This window comes from Pistacia vera, unplaced genomic scaffold (genome assembly GCF_008641045.1).
Source record: "Pistacia vera cultivar Batoury unplaced genomic scaffold, PisVer_v2 Contig189, whole genome shotgun sequence".
NCBI lineage: Eukaryota > Viridiplantae > Streptophyta > Magnoliopsida > Sapindales > Anacardiaceae > Pistacia > Pistacia vera.
The window spans coordinates 306566-328306 of record NW_022195989.1 but is presented as its reverse complement, the minus strand read 5'-3'; the positions used below and the strand labels follow the sequence as shown (position 1 = coordinate 328306).

The following is a 21741-nucleotide window of genomic DNA, read 5'->3' as shown; positions in this document are numbered from 1 at the left end:
CAAAACACCAGAAAAATAAGGTTACGCAAAAGAAATGATGCATATGTCATCTTATTCGTTACATTAACTGAAGAAGTTACATAGATTGTGAAGACACTTACAGGTATTGAAGAGAACTTAGATTACCCAAAGATGGTGGTATGATGCCGGTCAAAAAGTTTTGATCGAGGTCGCTGTAAGGGGAAAATAGAGACAGTTCGAAGTACGAAGAAAGAAACAAAGAAACAAAATTGACATTGTACATATTATCAACCAATTAGGAGTTAAGTGTTTCAATGTATATAAAATTAAACTGCAGTAAAAATAAAATTAAAAAATTTTGTATTGGCAAAGATGAATCTCGTAAAATAATACCATACTGACTCATCATTTACACATTAATACGACATAAACGATGTCGTGTTTTAAGTTGAAAAAAAATTTAAAATATTACTTAGAATAAAAAAAAAAAAAGGTTCTGAAATATTAATTAATCACACAATTATCTATATATTATTTATTGATGGATATAATGTGACACACACATAAGCGGTTAGTATATCAAAAAGGAAAATTCAAAAAAAAAGAAAAAAAAGAAAAATATATATATATATATAATCAAAGAAAAAATGGAATAAAATAATGAAAGCGTGTTTACATAATCTAATTAAAAAAGAAATTAACAATTTAAAGGATTAATGTGATTTAAATAAAAAAGCACTTAATTTATATATGAAACTAGATAATTACAAAATAGTCAATTTTTCTTTAAAGAGGTTAAAATCTATTGTAATTTTGATATGAATTAATTTTATCATTATACAAGATATGATAATGATTTTCTGGGAAACTATTAAACTGGATATTTAATATTCTTAATTTAAGGTTATATTAATATATTCATATAAGGACATTAGAATAGTTAAGGGACAAAGAAGATTGTATATATCTATAGGCTATGTGAGTTTTGCTTTTGACTTATTTACAAGTCTACAGCTAAATTCCGTTGCAGCGTATAAGAAACGCGGTTTCGCTACACGCAAAGTGGACCGTACATTCAACTTTCAACAATATTTTTTCTCCTCATTTTCAATAATAAAAAATTAAATATTTTGGGATTTTAAGTTGTGATGAATATATTTGGTATTTAATGTGGAACGTTTTTCATTAAAAGAAACAAAAGTATGAATATCATGCGAGTAGTTTAATAAATGAAAAAGGTTATAATTGATTTATATATTATATAAATTCATCATACAAGGAACTTAACATTACTGGATTTTTTGTTATTTTAATCAGAAGGAATAGAAAATGTTTATTTTATTAAAAATGCAAAAAATGAAATTAGTGAATTATTAGACGCGTGTGCACGCGCGGAGAAAGCAGTTAATAGTTTGGGCTTTTGGATAAATTGGGTGTGTGAAACAACGGCGGTTAAAGTAAAATAAAAGGATTAAATCCCCCCCACCACCACCACCACCACCCCCCCCCCCCCCAACCTACAGTCTTCAATGCTACTAAAACCCGAGAAACTGAGATAGAATTTCATTTTATTATTTTAATTTTAAATTAAATGAAAGTGGAGGTGATGCACTCTGTGGCATGAATAATCCATTATAAATTTTTTGCCTGTGTGAAATAAATGAGCTAGATTTCAAAGTCATATTCGTTATATATACACATGAGTAATGTTACAGCCACCGAAGGTTGCGTACCGAATCTGTACACCGAATGACGTAGTAAAATCTTGACCGTTGATTCATTATCAATTAATATTAATCAACGGTCATGATTTTGTCACTTCATTCGGTACATAGATTCGGTGCGCAACCTTCGGTGACTCTATCATTTTCGATATACACATATATACCATAGATATAGCTACTCATTAAAAGATACTTACAGTTCAGTTAGGTTCTTCAAATTCCCCAAGCTCAAAGGTATAGTCCCGATCAACTGATTGCTTGATAGGTCTCTGATCATTACACATATATAACATAGATATAGCTATTCATCATTATATTGGAACTTAAAATTATAATATACCATTAAGAAAATAACAATAAGAATTATTGAACTTAATTGTGTAGCAAGATTCTAGACTTGCAGTGTGATAAGATCTGATAAATCCCCCAAGTTAGAAGGAATGGAACCATAAAGTAGGTTATTGGATAGATCGCTGTTAAGTTTTTGACAACAATCAAACCGCTAAATATTCGAGCAGAATGATGACATTGTTGACCTTGTAACATGATTAAATGCAACGATATACTTACAGTGTCTGTAGGTATGTAAGCTTAGTGATATCTGGATGGATAAATCCATCTAAAGATGCACTCGCCATGGTTCTGTTCACCAAATACGGTGAAAATTAACATAAAAAACTTTCTTTATGGTAAGATGGTAAGGTTCATTGTCAATTCGAAATTTTGATTGTACTACAAATATAGTTGAAACTTACATTTCAATGATGTGCCACTCATTATCTGGACCAATAGTATTCGAACAAGTGATGTTGATAGAATTAAGAGACGGTTGACGGTCGCAGAACGAAGATAAGATAGTTGGTGGTGACGTTAAACCAAAGTAATATACGACATTGTCAAGAGCATCCGCTGCCCACATTTGGAAAATAAATCCTCTGTTAGAATAAGAAGCCTAACCATGGGAAAGCATGCATACCAAATGACTGTAATAGCATGTTATAACAGTGTTTTTCTTTTTCTTTTTTTAATCATGCTCCCTCATCCGCGCAAATTCAAATTAATTTAATCTCTAGACCTTTTGCTTCTCGCTATAGTTAACTAAGCTAATTAAAATAATTAATTAAACTGCAAACGTCCGACCTCTTTACATTTTGTTAAGCTGTCTTTTCTGTTTTCATGGTGTAAGCATAACACGAACGAAATCCAATCTTAAAACTGATGTAGATACTCAAAAACTGTTAGGACAGGAAGAAGTAAAAAAGTTTGCACTACATCTGGTGATCAAATTAAATACCTTCAGAAAACTTAGATGAAGACTGAGGGGCAGGTGAAGGTGAAGGTGCATAGTCGTCAGTCATCTGGGCTGAACATCGAGATCTAGATCCAGAGTCAAGTGGACAAAGAACAAATAAAACAAGGAAGAAACTAAACTTAGTAAGAAACATTACAGAATGTTCATCCATATTTTTTCTTTCTGCTCACGCAATGACGGTCACTGCTGTGCTCTTTGCTAATGAGCGCACTCATCTCGATTCCAATATTATTATTTAAAACAAAAAAAATTCGAAATTTTTGATCGCATAATTTCATGGTCCCCCCCAGTGCCCCCACCCCCTCCCCTTCCCTTCCCCGTACTTCAGAAAATGATGGCGCAGGATAACTATCGTTACTTACCCCCATTCAATCCGGAGAGTAGCAAGTTCCTCCCCAGCCATGAAACGCCATCAATGAGCCGTTACATGGTAAAGGACAATATCGACCTTTCTGTTTTTTAGGTTAAACAAAAGACAAAAGTTTGTCACTAACCTGTAATAGTTACCCGTTATTTCCTGGGAACTCTTTTTTTCTGCTTTATTGAATAAATTAGATATTCCATGGGGTCATTTCAGATTTCAAGGAGGGATTAGGACAAGGCCAATCTCCTAACACTCTTAAATAAATGATAATATGCCATGATTGATGGTGGTATTACCGTTTTACAGGTCCATTGTTAAATAAAATTTGTAAGTTTATCTTTATGGTATTATTAAGTTAATGCGTTGGTTAATATAGATGTTGTTATTATGTAAACATTTTACAGACTGCATTTTCTTAGTTCAAAAGAGACCATTAATTTGCTACCATTAAATTGTGGGATATAAAGAGGGTGAGCAAAAGACAATTAATTCTTGAATTACATACAATATAGGGTTCATGCCACTTTAATAAATCTTTGAATATTAATTTTTTACATTTGTAAAACCATCCAAGCAAATTAACATAGTGTATGGGCTAAAAATCGTATTACATCTGACAAGGTCTAATAACATCATAAAAACGTCATGACCCAAGGCCTTGGCCTGATTCTGATCAAGCCCATGCTTAAACTACCTTATGAATTACTTGCTCAATGAGTTGGGTTACTTTACGAGTTAAGCTAAACTGATTAGGCCCATTCGCCCACAGCAGTCCATAATAGGGACCACAATCCTAACCAATTTCCTCTTCTGACAAGATCTTAGATCCTACCTAAAGAGGAAAGCCTGAACCAATAAATCTAACCTCCTTTCAAATGAAGAACTCTCCTACTAAGTAGGACTAGAAGTCCTACTAGAATTCAGACCCCTCGGGCTCACTATATAAACAAAGGCAAACCCTCACATTAGAGATTGAGAAATCACTCATAAGTTCTAGTATTCTCACTCCCAAGCTCTGAGCATATTCCAATGACATCCAGATGTTACTAAAGCCCCCTCAACCGCAAGGGAATACTCGACATGTCCATCAAGATTGTCAATGGTTTACACCACAAGATCATGTCTTTACAAGTTTAATTGTAAATTTTATCGTTTACATAGAAAACAGATATATATCTCAAGTAATTGATAAAACAACATTACAAGAACACACACAACTCAAGCAACACCAATCCATAGCAATAACATCGTTCCCACACATGTAGGGCTTGGATAAAATTAACTAGCGATAGAATTGTCTTCAACTCATAGTGTCTATAGAGTTGGTGTTGCTCCATCTGTCTTGTCGTTTACATTAGCATTACAGTCATACATATTACAAGGAGAATAATGTTGTTCATTTATTTCATTTTGTATGGGGCAAATCGAAAAATTGGTCTTTTCACACTTCAAATTTTAAACCGTTTTTTCTTAATTTAAAGCTTAATACAATGGTATTTAGGTCATTTAACTTCTTCACTTTTGAAAAACGACAAAACAGAGGTAAATTTCTCTTTAATTCTATATTGTCCTTTAATATGCAATGGCTCATTGACGGCGTCTCATGGTTGGGGAGGAACTTGATACATTTCAGATTCAACGGGGGTAAATAAATTAAAAATTGCATATTTTCTGAAACAGCCAGGGGCCAAAGTGATAATTTAATCTGAAATAAAGTTGGAATATTCCTTGGGGTCATCTTAGATTTTTAGGAGGGATTAGGACAAAGCTTATCACCTCATAGGACAAGGAAAAACATCTATTGTGAATTATCGGTGCTTTGCAATTATGACAGTCCCTCAGTACTCCACAGAAAATGTATAAGGTCAAATTGAGTTGAACATTAGCACATGATGAACATCCATATGTAATAACAAAATAACAAAATGGTTTAGTAAGAAGTAAATTGTATGGTAGATTCTTGCGACAATGATTTGATATTCCAAAGAAGAATGATTTGAAACCGAGTTTTGTCTACATGGGACTGTGGAGAATAGTCTGTCCCCACCAAGCATAGACAAGTGGTTGAACTTACCCATTTTAATTATCAATCATCATCACCAGTGTGGTCCTAAATTATTTTGGCAGAGAGGAGGCTCCAGTTGTGAAGTTTCAATTTTCAAACTGTCATTTTGCTATAAGTTAGGAATAGAGGGGGCCCTTTTGGAATAAGTTAAAGCAGGGAATTATGAATAGCTTTTGGTATAAGTATACTCCACTTACGTCTCTATTTATGGTTGATAACAAGGAATATGGACTACTTAGATCTTCATTATCCTGCAGCCTTCATAGTTGATCTTGAAAAGATTATTAATGGCTAATATCTTTGATGGGAAAAGAAACGTAGCACTTTTAACGTGGAGTTCTAGGCTTCAATTTCTATCGGAATTTCGGTCTCTGAGTTTTCATTGTCAAGGGATTCTCTTTTTTTTAAAAAAAAAAAAAAAAAAAAAAAAAAAAAAACTGATAACATTAGTTTGAACTTAAGAAGCAATTGATTGCAAGAGCTACCCTACTTCCTGTATGGTAACCAGACGGCCGCATGCTCTTGTCAGGTAGACTTTGGAAAAAATAGGCATAGCTTGTTTGGCACGGCGGGATTATTAAATTCACATGACTTTTTAATCCCAATAGAGGCAACCCACGAAACTTCCTTGAAATTTCCTCAGCTTAACCCAAGTCAGTTAATGGGACACCTTTGTCCACTGTGATGGGTCACTTTCCGTCCCCATTTGGGTACATGAGGTTATTTGTCCTGTAGTAATTTTTGCTCCATTTTTTATTTTTTATATATACAAATTGAATAAGGGTAACTTGACAACTTCTCGCAATTTTTTTCACACCTGCTAATGTGTCAGTTTGTAATTGATCACTCATAATTGATTAATTTGTATTTAATTAGATATAACTCTATTATGTCCAAAAAATATAGGACTGAAGTAAAATCCAGTCAGCCTATAAAAGTCATAGCATGGATACACCCGCAGCCTGCTTCTGTCAGAATAGTGGACGCGCGTCAGGCCAACCAGAAGCTGTGATGATCCCACATGTCTAATTCCTACTCCAAATCACGCAGATCACTATAGAAGGTGGGCAATGTGACATAAAGAAGGATTTTGCATGGATAATCTCACCAACCTATAGATTCAGTGATAATTGCCTCAATCCATTCCGCTATAAATTGAGAGCTCCTCTCTCATTAAAGGGGATTCGCATATTTTTACTTTTGATTAGCTACCATCTCTCTAGAATATACAGCATTTGATACCTTGTATTATCATTGTAAAGTTAGTCAGCTAAAGCGACCTTACCCTTATCATTAATATAAACATTAGTGGACGTATGATTTGCTTCCTTAGCATCTGAACTACTTTAAAACTCATTTTTTACTGCATTTACTCTCGATTCTTTCTCTTTCACATGGGTCTTCTAGGCCAACTCAGCTTATAAACCTTAGGTATCATTGACGAACTCTAGAATTAAATGTACCAATACTAATTGATTAAGAAATGCATATAAATATATAATACAGCTTACAGTGTATTGAGATTGGCCCACTTCGTGATGATGGGGGAATCGGCCCACTCATATTATTCCCGCCTACCTCTCTGCATTGACAATCAAGTTAATAGACTTCAAAACATGGCTACAAGCCTACAACTTACAAGAATGCAAGTTACCAAGAGGTAAACACGATTACACGAATAGGAAAAATAAAACTTGTTAAAACTAATTAAATGGATGTGGCACTTACAACTCCTCCAAACTCACAAGTTGTTCATACTCTTTCGGCACTTCCCCAGTTAAATAGTTGGATGTCACCCAACTGCAATCACAAAGCAATTGCTTCTAATAGAAAGTCATCTCTTATGTTATTCACTAATCATTATACCAAAAAGATTTCACTTAATTAACCATTCTTCTTTCTTTCTGTCGTTCTTTTTCAACTAGATATATACTTACAGTGCTCGAAGATTTCTCAAATTCCCAAGTTCTTTTGGAAGTGTACCGTTCAGTTCATTATCATCCAAATACCTATTTTTATTTTTAGAACAAATAGCTGGAGTTATTTCATTTGGAGGAAGAATCATTAAAGATTTGAAGCAGAGTGATCGAGGAAAGATTACATACAATATCTGGAGTTGAGAAAGTTTTCCAAGTTCGTGAGGAATTGCACCTGATAACTTATTAAAAAATAAAGATCTGCAAAACACCAGAAAAATAAGGTTACGCAAAAGAAATGATGGTGGTATGATGCCAGTCAAAAAGTTCTTCGTTACATTAACTGAAGAAGTTACATAGATTGTGAAGATACTTACAATGTGTTGAGAGAATTTAGATTGCCTAAAGATGGTGGTATGATGCCAGTTAGAAAGTTCTTCCAGAGATAGCTGTAAGGGGAAAATAGAGACAGTTTGAAGTACCAGAAGAAAGAAAAAAAAAAAAAAATTAGCTTTGTACATACAATAAACCAATTACAAGGTACTGTTTCAATGTATGTAATATGCACTCTGTGGCATGAATAATCGATTATACATATATTCGTAGTATAGAAGATTTTCTGAAGAAGAGGGATGGACCCAAAATTTTTGTCCGTGTGAAATAAATGAGTTAGATTTCGAAGTCATGAAGCATTAATTTTATATTACAATTTTTTTTTCTATTATTTTATCGTCCATGTGATGGTAAAACCCTTTATTAATTTTTCTTCTTGTAAAGAACCACAACTTCAAATATGGGATGAGACACAAAAATATTATTAAAAACGCTCAAAGAAATTACTTTAGTAAAAAGATGCTTACAGTTCTGTTACGTTCTTCAAATTCCCCAAGCTCAGAGGTATAATCCCGATCAACTGATTGCTTGATAGGTCTCTGATTATTACACATATTCGTTATATATAATTATATACACATATATACCATAGATATAGCTACTCATCATTACATTGGAACTTAAAATTATAATATACAACTAAAAAAATAAAAAATAAGAATTATTGAACTTAATTGTGTAGCAAGATTCAAGACTTACAGTGTGGTAAGATGAGATAAATTCCCCAAGTTAGAAGGAATGGAATCATGAAGTTGGTTATTGGATAGATCACTGTTAAATTTTTGACAACAATCAAACTGCTAAACATTTGAGCAAAATGATGACATTGTTGACCTTGTAACATGATTAAATTGAACGATATACTTACAGTGTCTATAGGTATGTAAGCTTAGTGATATCTGGATGGATATATCCATCTAAAAGTTCAGTCCCCCCGGTTCTGTTCACCAAATACGGTGAAAATTAACATAAAAAACTTTCTTTATGGTAAGATGGTAAGGGTTATCAACACAATTAGGAGTTAAGTGTTTCCATGATATAAAATTAAACTGCAGATAAATAAAAATTAAAAATTTTGTATTGGCAAAGATGAATCTCGTAAAATAATACCCATACTGACCTCATTTACACATTTACGACATAAACGATGTCGTGTTTTAAGTTGAAAAAAAATTTAAAATATTACTTAGAATAAAAAAAAAAAGGTTCTGAAATATTAATTAATCACACAATTATCTATATATTATTTATTGATGGATATAATGTGACACCACACATAAGCGGTTAGTATATCAAAAAGGAAAATTCAAAAAAAAAAAAAAAAAAAAAAATATAATATATATATATTATATAATCAAAGAAAAAATGGAATAAAATAAGAAAGCGTGTTTACATAATCTAATTAAAAAAAGAATTAACAATTTAAAGGATAATGTGATTTAAAAAAAAAGCACTTAATTTAAATGAAACTAGATAATTACAAACAGTCAATTTTCTTTAAAGAGGTGAAAATCTATTGTAATTTTGATGAATTAATTTTATCATTATACAAGATATGATAATGATTTTCTGGGAAACTATTAAACTGGATATTTATTTCTTAATTAAGGTTATATTAATATGTTCATATAAGGACACTAGAATAGTTAAGGAACAAAGAAGATTGTATAGCAATTGGCTATGTGGGTTTGTTTTTGACTTATTTACAAGTTTACAGCTAAATTCTGTTGCAGCGTATAAGAATCACTACACGCAAAGTGGACCGTACAATCAAACTTAACAATATTTTTTCCCTCGTTTTCAATAATAAAAAATAAATATTTTGGGATTTTAAGTTGTGATGAATATATTGGTATTTAATGTGGAACGTTTTTCATTAAAAGAAACAAAAGTATGAATATCATGCGAGTAGTTTAATAAATGAAAAGGTTATAATTGATTTATATATTATAAAATTCATCATACAAGGAACTTAACATTACTGGATTTTTGTTATTTTAATCAGAAGGAATAGAAAATGTTTATTTATTAAAAATGCAAAAATGAAATTAGTGATTATTTGACGCGGTGTGCACGCGCGGAGAAAGCAGTTTATAGTTTGGCTTTTGAAAATTGGGTGTGTGAAACACGGCGGTTAAAGTAAAATAAAAGGATTAAATCCCCACCACCACCACACCACCACCCCCCCCCCCCCCAACCTACAGTCTTCAATGCTACTAAAACCCGAGAAACTGAGATAGAATTTCATTTTATTATTTAATTTTAAATTAAATGAAAGTGGAGGTGATGCACCTCTGTGGCATGAATAATCATTTAAATTTTTTGCTGTGTGAAATAAATGAGCTAGATTTCAAAGTCATATTCGTTATATATACACATGGTAGTTACAGCCACCGAAGGTTGCGTACCGAATCGTACACCGAATGACGTAGTAAAATCTTGACCGTTGATTCATTATCAATTAATATTAATCAACGGTCATGATTTTGTCACTTCATTCGGTACAAGATTCGGTGGCAACCTTCGGTGACTCTATCATTTTCGATATACACATATATACCATAGATATACTACTCATTAAAAGATACTTACAGTTCAGTTAGGTTCTTCAAATTCCCCAAGCTCAAAGGTATAGTCCCGATCAACTGATGCTTGATAGGTCTCTGATCATTACACATATATAACAATATGATATCAGTATATATTGGAACTAAAATTAAATATACCATTAAGAAAATAACAATAGAATTATTGAACTTAATTGTGTAGCAAGATTCTAGACTTGCAGTGTGATAAGATCTGATAAATCCCCCAAGTTAGAAGGAATGGAACCTAAAGTAGGTTATTGGATAGATCGCTGTTAAGTTTTTGCAACAATCAAACCGCTAAATATTCGAGCAGAATGATGACATTGTTGACCTTGTAACATGATTAAATGCAACGATATACTTACAGTGTCTGTAGGTATGTAAGCTAGTGATATCTGGATGGATAATCCATCTAAAGATGCACTCGCCATGGTTCTGTTCACCAAATACGGTGAAAATTAACATAAAAAACTTTCTTTATGGTAAGATGGTAAGGTCATTGTCAATTCGAAATTTTGATGTACTACAAATATAGTTGAAACTTACATTTCAATGATGTGCCACTCATTATCTGGACCAATAGTATTCGAACAAGTGATGTTGATAGAATTAAGAGACGGTTGACGGTCGCAGAACGAAGGTGAGATGGTTGGTGGTGACGTTAAACCAGAGTAATATACGACATTGTAAAGGCATCCGCTGCCCAACATTTGAAAAAAATCCTGTTAGAAAAGAAGCCTAACCATGGGAAAGCATGCATACCAAATGACTGTAATAGCATGTTATAACAGCGTTTTTCTTTTTCTTTTTTAATCATGCTCCTCATCCGCGCAAATTCAAATTAATTTAATCTCTAGACCTTTGCTTCTCGCTATAGTTAACTAAGCTAATTAAAATAATTAATAAACTGCAAACGTCCGACCTCTTTACATTTGTTAAGCTGTCTTCTGTTTTTCATGGTGAAGCATAACACGAACGAAATCCAATCTTAAAACTGATGTAGATACTCAAAAACTGTTAGGACAGGAGAAGTAAAAAAGTTTGCACTACATCTGGTGATGAAATTAATACCTTCAGAAAACTTAGATGAAGACTGGGGGCAGGTGAAGGTGAAGGTGCATAGTCGTCAGTCATCGGGCTGAACCCGAGTCAGATCCAGAGTCAAGTGGACAAAGAACAAATAAAACAAGGAAGAAACTAAACTTAGTAAGAAACATTACAGAATGTTCATCCATAATTTTTCTTTCTGCTCACGCAATGACGGTCACTGCTGTGCTCTTTGCTAATGAGCGCACTCATCTCGATTCCAATATTATTATTAAAAAAAAAAATTCGAAATTTTTCTTACCAGTCACTTCAATATAGCTGTAAGCCGACGTTTTCACCCAATAACCTCACAGTTACGTTATCTATTATGTTTTTTTTTTTTTTTTTTTTTTTTTTTTTTGAAAAAAGAAACATAAATCTCTACTGTTTTAATGTAAGTAAATTTAGGTTCAAGGATTTAAAATAAGTAACATAACAACTCACAGGTTTAGTATTGTAACAATTTTAATCAAATAAAATAATAGCCTGATTAAACTCTGATTTAAAATAAGGTTATTTTCTCTGATTTAAACTCTGATTTAAAATAATTTATAATAAAAAATAACCTATCTACTCTCAGTCTCATTTATTATTATTATTTTTATAGTTTTTTCACTTTCTTCCTTGGTGCCTCCCAATTAATGTTGACTTTACGTGGTATATGGGATGTAAATATTGAATCAGTGTCACATGGAATGCAATTTAACAATTACAACACAATTGGTAATAATAATATTAGGCTATGATAACGGTGATGGGTCTTCAATATTCCTCGAATTTGGAGGTCTTTGGGGTCTTCTATTTCTATCCAACCAAGCTAGAGGAAGCATGAATAAATCGTGGATGTGGTCCGAAGTTTCAACCTCCTTTGAAGCTTGGGTTTATATTTCTGGGGGCTACTTTTTAAGGATTGTAAAATTATAGGCTTACAATATAGTTACTACAAGTAAGGGGTCACTAGAAATAGTATGGTATTATTGAAGTTTATGACGTGGTAATGGGTTAGGTCTTAGAAAATTTTTGATCGCATACTTTCAGGTATCCCCCAGTGCCCAACTACAAGTAAGGGGTCGCTTAGAAAATAGTCATGATATTATTGAAGTTTATGACGTCGGTAATGGGTTAGACTTAGAAAATTTTTGATCGCATACTTTCAGGTCCCCAGTGCCCCCAACTACAAGTTAGGGGGCGCTTAGAAAATAGTCATGATATTATTGAAGTTTATGACGTCGGTAATGGGTTAGGATCTTAGAAAATTTTTGATCGCATACTTTCATGGTCCCCCAGTGCCCCCACCCCCTCCCCTCTCCTTCCCGTACTTCAGCAAATGATGGCGCAGGATAACCATCGTTACTTACCCCCATTCAATCTGAAGAGTAGCAAGTTCCTCCCCAACCTGAAACGCCATCAATGAGCCGTTACATGGTAAAGGACAATATCGACCTTTCTCTTTTTAGGTTAAACAAAAGACAAAAGTTTGTCACTAACCTGTAATAGTTACCCGTTATTTCCTGGGAACTCTTTTTTTTGCTTTATTGAATAAATTAGATATTCCATGGGATCAATTTCAGATTTCAAGGAGGGATTAGGACAAGGCCAATCTCCTCATCAGGCTAGGAAAAACATCTATTAGAAATATTGATGCTTTGCCATTATGATCGATCAAAATTCAAGATATATGTGAAAGAAAATGTGATGTTTGCATCCCACATCTCTTTGCACTCAAAATTCACTTTTCATTATCATGTGTGTAAAGATACAAGAAAATGTGAAAAGAGAAAATCATTTATTTTTCTATTTTTGTCTCTATACAGTATAATGAGAGTAAAACAGTCATAAAAAGTATGTTCCTAACACTCTTAAATAATGATAATATGCCATGATTGATGGTGGTATTACCGTTTTACAGGTCCATTGTTAAATAAATTGTAAGTTTATCTTTATGGTATTATAAGTTAATGGGTGTAATATGATGTTGTTATTATGTAAACATTTTACAGACTGCATTTTCTTAGATCAAAAGAGACCATTAATTTGCTACCATAAATTGTGGGATATAAAAAGGGTGAGCAAAAGACAATTAATTCTTGAATTACATACAATATAGGGTTCATGCCACTTTAATAAATCTTTGAATATTAATTTTTTACATTTGTAAAACCATCCAAGCAAATTAAACATAGTGTATGGGCTAAAAATCGTATTACATCGACAAGGTCTAATAACATCATAAAAACGTCATGACCCAAGGCCTTGGCCTGATTCTGATCTAGCCCATGCTTAAACTACCTTATGAATTATTGCTCAAGAGTTGGGCTACTTACGAGTTAAGCAAACTGATAGGCCCATTCGCCACACGCAGTCCATAATAGGGACCACAATCTAGCCAATTTCCTCTTCTGACAAGATTTAGATCCTACATAAGGGAAAGCCTGAACCAATAAATCTAACTCCTTTCAAATGAGAAATCTCCTACTAAGTAGGATAGAAGTCTACTAGATTAGACCCCTCGGGCTCACATATAAACAAAGGCAAACCCTCACATTAGAGATTGAGAAATCACTCATAAGTTCTAGTATTCTCACTCCCAAGCTCTGAGCATATTCCAATGACATCCAGATGTTACTAAAGCCCCCTCAACCGCAAGGGAATACTCGACATGTCCATCAAGATTGTCAATGGTTACACCACAAGATCATGTCTTTACAAGTTTAATTGTAAATTTTACGTTTACATAGAAAACAGAATATATCTCAAGTAATTGATTAAAACAACTATACAAGAACACACACAACTCAAGCAACACAATCCAAGCAAAACATCGTTCCCACACATGTAGGGCTTGGATAAAATTAGTACGATAGAATTGTCTTCAACTCATAGTGTCTATAGAGTTAGTGTTGATCCATCTGTCTTGTCGTTTACATTAGCCTTACAGTCACATATTACAAGAGAATAATGTTGTTCATTATTTCATTTTGTAAGGGGCAAATCGAAAAATTGGTCTTTTCACACTTCAAATTTAAACCGTCTTTTCGTAATTTAAAGTTATACAATGGTATTTAGATCATTTAACTTCTTCACTTTTGAAAAACGACAAAAAAGAGGTAAATTTCTTTTAATTCTATTGTCCTTTAATATGCAATGGCTCATTGACGGCGTCTCCTGGTTGGGGAGGAACTTGATACATTTCAGATTCAACGGGGGTAAATTAATTAAAAGTCATATTTTCTGAAAAAGCCAGGGGCCAAAGTGATAATTTAATCTGAAATAAAGTTGGAATATTCCTTGGGGTCAACTTAGATTTTTAGGAGGGATTGGACAAAGCTTACACCTCATAGGACAAGGAAAAACATCTATTGTGAATTATCGGTGCTTTGCAATTATGACAGTCCCTCAGTACTCCACAGAAAATGTATAAGGTCAAATTGAGTTGAACATTAGCACATGATGAACATCCATATGTAATAACAAAATAACAAAATGGTTTAGTAAAGAGTAAATTGTATGGTAGATTCTTGCGACAATGTTTGATATTCCAAAGAAGAATGATTTGAAACCGAGTTTTGTCTACATGGGACTGTGGAGAATAGTCTGTCCCCACCAAGCATAGACAAGTGGTTGAATTACCATTTTAATTATCAATCATCATCACCAGTGTGGTCCTAAATTATTTTGGCAGAGAGGAGGCTCCAGTTGTGAAGTTTTAATTTTCAAACTGTCATTTTGCTATAAGTTAGGAATAGAGGGGGCCCTTTTGGAATAAGTTAAAGCAGGGAATATGAATAGCTTTTGGTATAAGTATACTCCACTTACGTCTCTATTTATGGTGATAACAAGGAATATGGACTACTTAGATCTTCATTATCCTGCAGCCTTCATAGTTGATCTTGAAAAGATATTAATGGCTAATATCTTTGATGGGAAAAGAAACGTAGCACTTTTAACGTGGAGTTCTAGGCTTCAATTTCTATCGGAATTTCGGGCTCCTGAGTTTTCATTGTCAAGGGATTCTCTTTTTTTTTAAAAAAAAAAAAAAAAAAAAAAAAAAAAAAAAAACTGATAACATTAGTTTGAACTAAGAAGCAATTGATTGCAAGAGCTACCTACTTCTGTATGGTAACCAGACGGCCGCATGCTTGTCAGGTAGACTTTGGAAAAAATAGGCATAGCTTGTTTGGCACGGCGGGATTATAAATTCACATGATTTTTAATCCCAATAGAGGCAACCCACGAAACTTCCTGAATTTCCTCAGCTTAACCCAAGTCAGTAATGGGACACCTTTGTCCACTGTGATGGGTCACTTTCCGTCCCCATTTGGGTACATGAGGTTATTTGTCCTGTAGTAATTTTTGCTCCATTTTTATTTTTTATATATACAAATTGAATAAGGGAACTGACAACTTCTCGCAATTTTTTCACAACTGATAATGTTTGAGAGTCCAAAGTACAAACTTTATGTCAATACACCATTCTTTTAGTATATTAGTTTTAGTTTGTTTTGAAATTATTGTTTAATGTATTTAAGTTAGCATAAAATGCTAGAAATAGCTCGTTTCTCCGTGCAAGCACGGTTGCTTTTTATAAAGTTAAAACCCTAACCCTAGTCATTATTGAATAACAAAATCCTTTTGAGATTTTTGGAATAATAAAAACCCTTCGAGATTTTTGAAATAAAATAAACAGCAAAAACACAATTCAGTAAATATACATTAATTCATAATAGTATAAGTTTAACGACACATTTATGGTTTATTAACAGTAGAGAGAAATTTGTTGATTTATAAACCTTAAGGGGATTTGAAATATTACATCAAACTTCAGGGAACGATATCTTTTAACTCTTTTAATTATTATAAAAAGATGAAAATGCACATAGACAATTAGTTTTAACGGCTTCTTATAAACCTTAGGTGTCATTGACGAACTCTAGAATTACATGTACCAATACTAATTGATTAAGAAATGCATATAACACAGCTTACAGTCTCCCAAGTTTGGTCCAATTCGCGATGAAGTCGGGAATCAGCCCACTCATATAATTCCCACCTACGGCGCTGCATTGACAATCAAGTTTCTAAAGTTGTTAATAGACTTCAAAACATGGCTATAACTTACAAGACTACAACACGAATAGGAAAAATAAAACTTGTTAAAATTAGTTAAATGGATGGGGCACTTACAACGCCTCCAAATTCGTAAGGTTTTTATAATCTTCCGGCACTTCCCCAGTTAAATAGTTGGATGTCACCCCACTGCAATCACAAAGCAATTGCTTCTAATAGAAAGTCATCTCTTATTTTATTCACTAATCATTCTTCTTTCTTTCTTTCTGTCGTTCTTCTTCAACTAGATATATACTTACAGTTCTCGAAGATTTGTCAAATTTCCAAGTTGTTTTGGAAGTATACCGTTCAGTTCATTATCATCCAAATACCTATTTTTATTTTTAGAAAAAATGGATGGAGTTAATTCATTTGCAGAAAGAATCATTTAAGATTTGAAGCAGAATGATCGAGGAAAGATTACATACAATATCTGGAGTTGAGAAAGCTCTCCAAGTTGGTGAGGAATTTCACCTGATAACTTGTTAAAATATAAATATCTGCAAAACACCAGAAAAATAAGGTTACGCAAAAGAAATGATGCATATGTCATCTTATTCATTACATTAACTGAAGAAGTTACATAGATTGTGAAGACACTTACAGGTATTGAAGAGAACTTAGATTACCCAAAGATGGTGGTATGATGCCGGTCAAAAAGTTCCGATGGAGGTCGCTGTAAGGGGAAAATAGAGACAGTTCGAAGTACGAAGAAAGAAACAAAGAAACAAAATTGACATTGTACATATTANTTGAATTTAAGAAGCAATTGATTGCAATTTGCAGGAGCTACCCTACTCTCTGTTTGGCACTGCGGGATTATTAAATTCACATGACTTTTTAATTCCCAATAAAGGCGACCCAAAAAACTTCCTTGAAATTTCCTCAGCTTAACCCAAGTCAGTTAATGCCTAATGGGACACCTTTGGCCACTTTGATAGTGATGGGTCACTTTCAGTCCCATATGGGCACATGAGCGTATTTGTCCTGTTGTAATGTTTGTTCCATTTTTTATTTTTTATATAACAAATTGAATAAAGGTAGGTCATACAACGTTTTTTCATACAATGTTAATATGTTATCTTGTAATTGATCAATTTATATTTAATTAGATATAACTATTGATTATTTATAATTGATTAATTTATATTTAATTAAATATAATTCATTATTAGATAGATAAAATTTATTATAAATCGACCGATTATACATCATGTTAGTGAAAAAAATTAATGAAAAAAGTTTATAAATGTAATATTAGTGATACAAATTTCACTTTCTTGACACGTGCTTATCACCCTTCACTTATTTTAATGGTGCCCGTGTCGTATTTCAACTATGTTGGCTAATGGGATCATTTCAATGGTCTCCTAACCAAACCATTGTTAGAAAATGTTTTGACCATGAGTTATGGAATATGGTGATTATAAATGTATGTGAGAAACTCAAACTTCAAATCAAAATCATAATGCTTCTCACCCACTTTACCATTAATACACGTTCATGTAGGTGAAAAGACAAAATATCCATTTATGATATGCCCATTCTTCCTATTATAAAAAAAGTAAATTCAAGTTAGATAAATATTAAATAAACTGACAAACAATATTAATAATGGGTGTACAACTGTACATGATAGACATAATAATGAATTGATTTGGTGATTAGGAAAACATTAGAAAATAAATAAATTACTAAATGATATTTACAAATAGAATCATCTGCTTTATCTCGCTGTAGAAGAGAATGGTGATTAAGACATGACTTGTTATTGTTGTTTGTAGTAGATTGCACCTTATTGAGTTGTGCTCATGATGAGTTTTTTTGCATATCTTGAGAGATATTATCAGCATGATCACTCTTTTTGTTATTAGACTTAGTTTTTCTTTTGCTTTTAACTAAACTTCCACGCCTACTCATATTGTTGGTATTCTAAAAAGATATTATTTATAATAAAATAAATCATTGAGTTATAAATAAATAAATGAAAGAAAAAGACATTATTTAACCGTGACCATAATATTTCAAACATAGAGGGATTTAGGTATAGCAAAGTTTCTTATTTATATTGTGCTTAAAGTTTGATGTTGATGAATTATTCTTATATTTCTATTACTTATAATCAAGACCAACTAATATTATCTTAAATCCGTATCCCTTAATTAATTTATTTTCAAGAATTTTTCATAAAACGGAAAAGTTTCTTAAACTCCAATGTCAATTCATTCATCCATTTTATAAAAACTTAATTCATTAAGAAGTCAGATTGTGCATAAAAAGCAATCTTAGGATAATTGATTTTTTGGTTGCAAAATACTAATTAAATAATATAAGATGAAAAATGTAAAAGAAAAAAAATAGCAAAGTCTGATAACACTATTTATTGCAGCAGACATGGAAAAAGACAAAGCAAAAGTAGTAAATGGAGTCTCGGGAATCTGCCTTGAGAGGTTTCTTGGTTACAAAATACTAATTAAATAGTATAAGATAGANTTAAAAAAATAGTTTAGTAAGAAGTAAATTGCATGGTTAGATTCTTGCGACAATTATTTGATATTCCAAAGAAGAATGATTTGAAACCGAGTTTTGTTCACATGGGACTGTAGGGATATACTAAACCAGGGAATAGTCTGTCCCCACCAAGCATAGACAAGCGGTTGAACTTACCCATTTTAATTATCAATCATCATCACCAGTGTGGTCCTAAATTAATTATCATGTTATTTTGGTAGAGAGGAGGCTCCAGTTGTGAAGTTTCAATTTTCAAACTGTCATTTTGCTACAAGTTAGGAATAGAGGGGGGCCTTTGGTATAAGTTAAAGCAGGGAATTATGAATAGCTTTTATATACATTTAATATATGTCGGAGAGGATTTGGATGAAACACAACGTCCACACCATATTATTATACACTATTTTGGGTGATTAGGAGGACCCACGAAATTAATAGCTTCTGTCCTTTTCATGGTTTTCCTTATCACTTTCTTCATAATAATATAACGGTTACCATTAATTAAATCAATAACATCAACATCCTTTAACTATATTTCTTCACCATTTCTTTCCTTCAAGTACTCCATCTCAATCTCATAACAGATTTTATGGTTTTCTTTTTCTTTTTCATTGGTATATATATATATATAAAGCAGATGTGATCCAAGGAGAGTAGCTTTTTTGTGAATCAATCAGATCTAAATGCATGAAATATATGGTGAATCTAATAATAATTCTCAAGATCCAAAGCATAAAGCCGAAGCATAAGCTTTTTTTTTTTTCTCTCCTTTAGCGAAGTGACTACCAACTCAGCGTTAACCCCTGACCAAGTTTTTGGAAGTTTTACCTTTTATATGTGTTGCCCATCTAACTTTCAAATCTTGTCTGGTTCGTCCGTTGAGGAAAAACGAAAGTGACATCGAACCAACCATAGGTTAGCATTTACTATACATCATGTGCACATCAACAACACCATTGTCGTTTCATGGGAGCGCCTTTGGTTCTCTGTCTTTTCATGTTTAAATGATTTTATCTTAATATTCTACTTAATGCCTGCACAACACAACGAATGGAAAGATATATTTCCAGGCCCAGCAAGTAGAATTGACATGTTATTCGGCCCAGATAAAGCCCATCCAAAGCAGAGGCCTACTAATTTGTAATATGGCCCAATGGAGCAATGGCAATGTGGCCCAATGAAGTTGTGGAATTATTCATGGGCTAAGAAAGTGGTCCAATTATACTAGCCATAGCCCAGTTCGATCATAACTTACTACTGGGTGTACTGAATTACCCCCTTCTTTCAGTAAGTAGTGAGAAACCACAGTCGAATATACAATGTCTCTGGCTTGAAGAGAAAGAAAACCCTTTTAAATCCCTCCAATTCCTTTCCCTTCTCTCTCAGAAAGAAGAGTGATTTAGCTCAGACTTTCATTCATTGTCTCTCCAAACTTCAAAACGAAGACTTAGATAAAAAAAAAACCCTAAAAAATGTTCAGGAACCAGTACGACACGGACGTTACTACATGGAGCCCTGCTGGCCGATTATTTCAGGTGGAGTACGCGATGGAGGCGGTCAAGCAAGGCTCCGCTGCAATAGGTCTCCGATCCAAGACCCACGTGGTCTTGGGCTGCGTCAACAAGGCTAACTCCGAGCTCTCCTCTCACCAAAAGAAAATCTTTAAGGTCGACGATCACATCGGCGTTGCAATCGCCGGTTTAACCGCTGACGGCCGTGTTCTCTCTCGGTACATGCGATCCGAGTGTATTAACTATGGTTTCACTTACGAATCTCCGCTCCCGGTGGGCCGCCTCGTGGTCCAGCTCGCTGACAAGGCTCAGGTCTCTCATATTCAAGCCCTAACTTTTTAAAGCATATGTGAATTTTTGCTATTTAATTAAATTTTCCTAGTCATTTAGGCCCAATTAGGTATCTGGAGTTGTAGATTAGCTTCATGTTGCCAGGTTTTAGGAATGATATTTTTAACTAGTCATAAAACTTGACATTCAAGGTTTTGAAATCGAAGTGCAGTCTTCGTGGATTAAACTGGTAATTAGTACTAACGTAACGATTGGCGATAGATTATTACCATAAATTAGAAATAACGATGATATATAATGTTTTTGGTGTAAGTTTGTTGAAGGGGTCTGTGTGAAACTGGTGAATAGTACTACTTCATCATTTCTGATATTTACTTCAATAAAATAGAACCTGATTTCTTAAAATTCTATTTTCTTGTTTTTCATATGAAGATCTTAACCGATGTTATTTCTAAATCAAATTAATTCAAGCTTCTTTATATTACAATATTAATTCATGATAGCTGGAGAAGGAACATACACTGGGAATTCTTGCCATTACAATGGTCATCCAAGACCTTAGGGCGAGTCCTACAGAACACAAGTATACATATTGGTAAGAAAAATAATTTGGAGCTCTTCTAATTGCATAGTATAGAAGAGATGAACGTACATATCATTTGTACTTGGCTTTCTGGTCGTAGCAGCACATGAATAGACAAGCCATTGAAAAGATGATTTTAAAAAAAAAAAAAAAAAAAAAAGGAACAAACAATCCAGAAGTTAAATTTGTAGCACATAACAAAATGAATAAGGAGAAAGAGCAGTAAAAACAAGAGAAAAATTCAATATCCTTACCTATTTATCTGTGGACCTCTGCAAGATAACAAATTAAAGAAACTTTGAATTATTTTCCTTATTTTTAATGAATAAG

General features: G+C 33.1%; 2 protein-coding genes and 1 long non-coding RNA gene across 3 annotated transcripts; 1 reads left to right on the top strand and 2 right to left on the bottom strand.

Moving 5' to 3' along the window:
• Nucleotides 1–1878: 1878 nt before the first annotated feature.
• LOC116127107 (probable LRR receptor-like protein kinase At1g51890) lies at nucleotides 1879–3043 on the bottom strand. The gene is made up of 4 exons (XM_031412776.1): nucleotides 2980–3043; nucleotides 2441–2594; nucleotides 2256–2327; nucleotides 1879–1954 (listed from the first exon to the last, which is right to left on the bottom strand). Exons 1-4 carry the CDS (start codon nucleotides 3041–3043, stop codon nucleotides 1879–1881), a joined length of 366 nt encoding a protein of 121 aa, XP_031268636.1.
• Nucleotides 3044–7351: 4308 nt separating this feature from the next.
• LOC116127074 lies at nucleotides 7352–17247 on the bottom strand. The gene is made up of 3 exons (XR_004127571.1): nucleotides 17120–17247; nucleotides 7532–7603; nucleotides 7352–7435 (listed from the first exon to the last, which is right to left on the bottom strand). It is a non-coding gene; the product is annotated as an uncharacterized LOC116127074 (long non-coding RNA).
• Nucleotides 17248–20498: 3251 nt separating this feature from the next.
• Nucleotides 20499–20879, top strand: LOC116127106 (proteasome subunit alpha type-1-B-like). The gene has a single exon (XM_031412775.1). The coding sequence runs from the start codon at nucleotides 20499–20501 to the stop codon at nucleotides 20877–20879; it is 381 nt and encodes a 126-aa protein (XP_031268635.1).
• The last annotated feature ends 862 nt before the right edge of the window (nucleotides 20880–21741 follow it).